This window comes from Chinchilla lanigera, unplaced genomic scaffold (genome assembly GCF_000276665.1).
Source record: "Chinchilla lanigera isolate Chin_1 unplaced genomic scaffold, ChiLan1.0 scaffold00180, whole genome shotgun sequence".
Taxonomy (NCBI): domain Eukaryota; kingdom Metazoa; phylum Chordata; class Mammalia; order Rodentia; family Chinchillidae; genus Chinchilla; species Chinchilla lanigera.
Window position 1 is genome coordinate 298279 of NW_004955581.1, and position 6754 is coordinate 305032.

The 6754-nt window shown below is 61.9% G+C and overlaps 1 protein-coding gene across 1 annotated transcript; it reads right to left on the minus strand.

Annotated features, from left to right (window-relative positions):
* Window positions 1–731: 731 nt before the first annotated feature.
* Window positions 732–6754, minus strand: Guk1 (guanylate kinase 1; the record flags this gene model as incomplete). Its single annotated transcript, XM_005414238.2, is given in 8 exon segments — window positions 732–1037; window positions 1161–1246; window positions 1438–1522; window positions 1593–1731; window positions 2075–2171; window positions 2603–2644; window positions 2784–2897; window positions 6577–6754. Coding segments are annotated over 7 exon segments (597 nt in total). The 3' UTR covers window positions 732–1001.

Below are 6754 nucleotides of genomic sequence, written 5' to 3' on the forward strand. Positions count from 1 at the left end.
AGGGTCTGAATCCCTGATTGTCCCATGGGGATGGAGCAGCAGGGAGTGGAGGCTGGCCTCTCCTCTCCATCCACCTGGCCCCTAGGATGGCCAAGGATGCCCCAGTCTCCTGGCTGTTTCCACCTGGGCCCCCCTCTTCCTCCACGATAGGCGGGCCCTGGACATGCACCCCACATCCTGGGGGAGGAAGGAGTGGAACCAAAGCTAACCTGGTTGCCAGTGCTGCTTTCTAGGCTCTACTCACTCCTCAGGACAGTATGGAGGGGCCTCCCAAGGGGAGCCCCAAGCATGAGGAACTTCCTGAGACCTGACCAGGGCGCTGCACCTGCACCAGCGAGTTGGCCCAAGATCAGAGCCTATGGCTCCGGAAAGCTCCAGGGCCAACCCTGGCCTTCACCTGTATGCCGTACCCCGTGAGGCCTCCACCAGCACGGGAGCAAGGATGTGGCCCTGGCCCTTTATGGGATGTACTCTACGAGCAGCAGCCTGGACAGCAACAAGGATGAGGGCACAGAGCTGCCTGGCCCTTTATGGGATGTACTCTACGAGCAGCAGCCTGGACAGCAACAAGGATGAGGGCACAGAGCTGCCTGGCCCTTTATGGGATGTACTCTACGAGCAGCAGCCTGGACAGCAACAAGGACGAGGGCACGGAACACAGACACCCGGGGCGCCACACAGAGCACTGTGTCCCCTGCCTGCTGAGGACCAAGCCCCCAACCTCAGGGATGTGCACTTAGCCCAAATTACTTTTATTCACAAATCAGCCTGCTCCAGCAGGAGAGGTGAGGACAGGAAAGGTCCAGGGAGGCGGGCAGGGCACCTCAGGGTCCTTAGAGCATGGCCAGCGAGGAAGCTGCCCGCTCCCACTGAGGGGCAGAGCCATCATGGGGCCATGTGGGGCCAGCTCCGTCCATCCGGTGACGGCCCCTGCAGGACTTTGTGTGTACCCAGCCAGGCCCCACCTGGAGCCATCAGGCTGAGGACATGGATGCTGGTCCTCAGGCCTGGCCGGGCCCCTGGGCTTTCTTGATTTCCTGCCAAGAAAGGAAATAGTGGGTCAGTGAGCCAGGACTGAGGAGGGCTGGGTGCCCACCTCCCTCCCAGGCCAGGCTGACAGCGGGTGCTCCACAGAGCACAAGAAAGCCGGGGTGGCCCACCTCAGACAGCGCCTGCTTCAGCTGCGCGTAGGCCTCATCCAGGTTGTCATTGATGATCACCAGGTCAAACAGGCCGGGCTCCTTGCCTGCAGGGACGGTCAGGGTACAAGAAGGTGGCCTCCAGTCGTTTCCGCCCTGTCCGTCCAGGACCTCAAGCCACATGTCTCCTGTCTGTGTGGAACCTGGGCCTGCAGCTCCATTTGCCTCATCCTGCAGGAGCCTAACACCACCCTCACCCTGGCTGAGACCCAAAGGGAGACAAGCGCACGACACTCACTGCTGTCCATGTCTGCCCGGGCGGCGGCCAGCCGCTTCGCCAGGCTCTCCTCCGTCTCGGTGTTGCGCTGCCGCAGCCGCTGCTCCTAAAAAGCACCCCAGGGTCAGTGTCTCCTAGGCGACTTGTCTGCCCACCTGCCCATACCCGGCACGCACCAGCACAGCCAGCGAGGGCGGCTGCACAGAGATGTAGATGGGGCGCAGGTCGGTCTTCTTGATGTTGCGCACGCCCTGCAGGTCCACATCCAGCACGCAGATGCGGTTCATGGCCTGCACCGCCCGCACGGCAGCCTTGCTGGGGGAAGGGGTGATGGGGATGTGGATGAGCTGCCCCCGACCCCAGCCCCCCAGCACTGCTGGTGTGCACGCTTATGGCACCATGCTGTGCGTGGCCCAAGGTACCATCACTGTTGCCAGCTGCTCATCCTGACAGGGCGGCTAGAGGACACGGCCAGGATGTGTCCAGGCCTCTCTGCTCACCAGAGCCACCTGGGCAGGAGCTAGTACAGAGGGGCGGTGCAGCCTGCATGCTGCCCATGCCCAGCTCCAGGGGCCAGCAGGTTGGGTGGGCATATGGGTGGCAGAGGGAACAGGTGGGGCGGCCAGGGGGTACCCCAGGCTAGCCAGGCACAGCCCACCTCGTCCCATACAGGTTCCCTGAGAACTCAGCGTGCTCGATGAAGTCCCCAGCCGCAATGTCACGCTGCATCACCTCCCTGGTCACGAAGTAGTAATCTGGGGAGGAAGAAGCTGTCAGATGGCATCTCAGGCCGGCCAACAGCTGTCCTCTCCCCTGTACCCGCTGCCCTTTCTCTAACCAAAAGCGCTCACATGGGGATTGGAGCCTGACAGGGTCCACAGGTGGGGGGACTAGAGACAGCCAGGGTCTCTGGCGGGACCGGACACCTCTCCAGGTTCTACAGAGTGGGCCTCCTGGGCATGCATTGGCACAGGGGAACCTGGGAGGTGCTGATGGGCACACATCTACGTGCTTAGCCACATGCCAATGGCACCCAGCAGGGACCCCCGGCCTTGGTCCTGGGGCCCCAGATCCTCCCACAAAGACCTACGCACTGCACTGGCATGATGCACAGGCCCCAACTTGCCCAGTACCCTGAAGGCCAGGGCCTCTCTTGACAAAACACAGCACTGCCTGGGCAGCTCACCTCTGCCATTCTCCTCGCCAGGTCGTGGGTTCCTTGTGGTATCTAGGAAGAGGTGTCACCTGCTGAGGGGACCACAGGGCCCTCCAGCCCCACTTCACTCCCCAGGCAGGCTGACCCATGCCGCGAGGTGTGCGCTGTCTGGAGGCTCTGGGACCCAGCCCTCATATCCCAAGGCACTCACGAGACACACTGAAGCCGAAGATGCTGCCGTGCTCCTGCAGAAGTCGCTTCAGCAGGGTGCTCTTGCCAGCCCCCGAAGGGCCACTCAGCACCACGGGCCTGGGTCCTGCCATGCCTGTAGGGGTGACGAGACGTGAGTGGAGGAGGGTGGCCTCCTCACGCCTCGGGATGTTTGGCACCTGCAGCACAGCACTGGACCCCAGAGACACAAGGGCCACCCCTAGAGCCCTCCCTGGACCACCAGAAGTGTCCTTCACCTCCCCCAGACCTGCCCCAAAGGCCTCCCACACAGGGGCCAGGATGCTGGCTCCTGCAGGAGCTGCTGCTCAGACAGGGCCAGGTCTGGGGAGGGCAATCCATCCAGGCAACATGGCCACATTCTGGTCTGCTCAACCTCAGCCCATTCCAGAACCTCCCACTGCACTGGGACCTGTCTCGACACTGCCTGTGTCCTGGGCAGGACAGCTGGCTGGCAGGAAGCTGGGCAGTGCCCCAGACCCTCCAGGGGCAGTGAAGATGGCACCGGTGGGGGACATAGCCAGCCCCATCCAGGACCTGACCTTCCTCCACTGTGGAGGATCCAGGTTCACCTTGAAGCCACCTACTCTCTCCTAGCCCCCAGCCCTGCACCCATCTTCCCCAAATCTGGCCCCCAGAGAGAATCTGCCTCCACCCTGGGGACAGGACAGCACCCACCTACTCGCAGGGTGAGGCCTCCAGCCAGCCTGGAGCCGGGCACAGCAGCAGCTCTGCACTGAGGGCTGGGGGTAATCCCTGCCAAGCCTGGACCCACCCTTCTGAGCCAAATCCCTTGGGGATGGGAAACCAGCCCCGCCCACCCACTGCGCAGAAAGGAAATGGGGTTCCTCCCCCAGCCTTGAGATGTGCACCTGTCCCCACATGAACCCAGGGAGAGCATCCAGGTGGGTAGGGGAAACCCTGGGGGTGTCCGGTTCCTGGAGGGGCCACCTAGCTCCCTTGGGGCTATCTCACAGGAAGGGCACCCGTGCAGGGAGGCCGTTCGTTAATCCCCAATGTAGGCCATGAGGTAATCTCTCAGAAGCACCACCCAGCTCTATCAGGCACAGGTACACATGGCACAGGCACACCGCACGCATGGCTGGCTCTGACCCCAACTCCTCCCACCTCGCACAGCTTCCTCCCTGGCCTCCACATTTCCCCACGCATACAGCTTACTGCCCCCAGCCATGCCTCCTCTCTACCCCTCCACAGCCCCGGCCCTGTGCCCCAGCGGCCCCATGTCCACCACCCAAGCACAAAGGCCATGGGCTCTCCCAGGTTCTGCACTGGGAGCTACCAATCCAGATTCTCAGAGTAAACGGCTTCTCACCACCCAAGCCTAGGTTCCCTCCAGGGTAACACAGGTCACCCAACAGGGTTCACCTTTATCCTTCTGGGCTGTATTACCCAGTGAAACATCCGCACGACTGCCTTGCTGACCCTGCTCTAACTGCACTTATCTTTAGGGATCGATGCCTATGCTTCTTCATAGCAGTTTGCTAAGGAAGACCAACTGGGCCTGAAACAGTTTCTCAGCCATCTCTCACAGACCTCAGCTTTCATGGCCTTATCTCAAGGCAGAATGCCATGACCAAGGCAAAATGGCATGTGTACCACCGTGATACTACACAGTCACCAGGGTGGACCCTACAAAGGAAGAACACAGAGCACCTAGATTCCTAGAAACCGCCACCCCTTTCCCAAAACATCTGAACATCCTCCCTCTAAGGCCCACTGCCCCGTGTCCATGACTCCCTGCTGCAGTGGGGTGAGGCTGGTGTGCGAACGAGGCTCCTGCTTCTCCATCCTTTGGCCACTGAACAGTCTATGTGGTTGGCACACAACTTGTGCTTTCTTTCTTTCTTGTCTTTTTGAGACAAGGTTTCACTATGCAGTGCAGGCTGGCCTTGAGCTCACTTTGTAGCCCAGGCTGGCCTTGAATTCAGTGACCCTCCTGCCTCACCTCCCAAGTACTGGGATTACAGGCGTGCACCATGTCTGGTGACCCAGGTTTTCTTACTGGCTTCATGAACTTGAACTCGAAAAAGACCCTACCCCAGTGGCCTCTCCTTCCCGAGAGGTGGCAGCGGATCTGCTGGTAACAAGGGCACAGTGCTTCAGCAAGCAACTGCTACACGCCTGCTTAAACCACTGGGAAGACACTGAGCATCACTGCAGTGGAGAGAACCACAGCTGAGTGCGCCTGGACTCACTGGGGGTAGAGGAGGCACTGAGCAATGACCCTACAACCCCAGTGCTGTGCAGGCAAGGTCAGACAAGAAAATACAACCCCGCACTCCGTGGGGAAGGGAGAGCCCCCACCTTGCCCCAACTGGAGGGCGTATAGAGGAGCTCATGCCCCTTCCCAACTCCTCCAGGGATGGGGATCCCGTGCCTGCCCACCTGACTCCCAGGACAGGGTGCCTGTACCTGTCTCACTACAGGCAGTGACAGTGGTTGGCAGACAGATGGACTCATGCTCACGCACAGACAGTACGGGCAAGCCGCTTGCCACAGATGCACTGTCCCTACTCAACCTCCCCTACCTCTCTGGCCAGCAGAGGCGGAGGACACCAGCTCACTCCCGCAGTTGACACCAGGCACTGAGTGTTGGCCCAGATTCACATAGCCCACACCCTCAAGGCCACAGGCAGTGAGCCGGCGCGGACCCTGGGGAAGGGGACAGGACCCTCCCTCAGCCACCTCCCACCTCCCCCCCAGGGCACACCTGACTCAGCGGGCTGCTGCCCCACGCCTCACAGCCCCGAGCAGGACAAAACCCTAGGGGGCCTGACCCTGGCCCATCACTCACTTCACAAAAGTGAGCCAAATACGGGGGTTCGTTTGGGAAGGCGGTAAAAGACACTCTGGACTTTGCTCTTTCAGCCCCAAACCTCAGCTACCCGGCCAGAATCCAAAAACACAACGGTAAGGTGCGGCCGAGAGGCAAACCATTTCTACAGGAGACTGAGGACGGCCACCTCCAGAAGGGTCCCCAGCCTGGGCGCATCACTACCTCCACCTCCCACCCAGCTTCCAAGAAATGCCCCCAGAGGGCGCACCCCTCCTGAGACAGAGTTCTCTCTCCCAGGACGCAGCGAAAGGGCCTGCGAATGTGGGTGTGACGGTCTCTCAGAGCCTCTGCGAGCCGCCTCCAGACAGCACAGCTCTTCTCCAGGAGAGGAAAGAACAGGCTTAGTCCTGCACAGGGTCGCGGATGACAGCCCTGAGTCAAGAGCAGAGACAAGGACGGCAGAGTGGGAAGAGCAGGGCACGGCGTGGGCCAGGTGGGATCTAACGCAGAGGGGTAACTGAGTCCCAGCACAGACAGGGTCAGTGAAGGGCCCGGGGTGGGGGGGACCACGGCCCTGTGAGGGTCGGGAGGATGCGGTGCTGACGGCGGGGGACCCCCCTCTCCCCTTCCTTCCTCCGGCCCGGGGGCACTCTCCTCCCATCCTGCCCTCCGTTTCCTCCAATCATCTCAAACGTGTTTCCTGGCTGTGCTCCCCGTGCCAAAACAGAGATGAAAGTCTGGGTGTGGCTGGAGGGAAATGAGCTGAATTCCAGTGTACAACTCCAGGAAACTGTTGGTCTTTCTTTCGGAAGCCACCTCCCGGGCCAGGGCGATCCTGGAACCTCGGGAACGCCAGGCAAAGCCCAGTCCTCGCCGGTGCGCCCCGCCCGGGCGGGACAGCCCGTGTGGGCGGGCAGAGCGAAGGGGGCGGCGAGCTCGCGCGGCAGGGAAATCCGCGGGCAGCAGGGCCCGTCCTGACCTACGCTACTCGGAGGCTGCGAAGGAAGTCTCCCGGGCACCGCGGAGCAAGTGGTGGTCCGAGAAGCCTCCAGGGAGCACGGCCGGCAGGCGGTCCCCGAGGGTGGCCGGGAGCGCGCGGCCTCGCCCTCCCCGGGGCCTCTCCCAGCCTCGCTCCGCGCGCTACCGCCGCCGAAGCC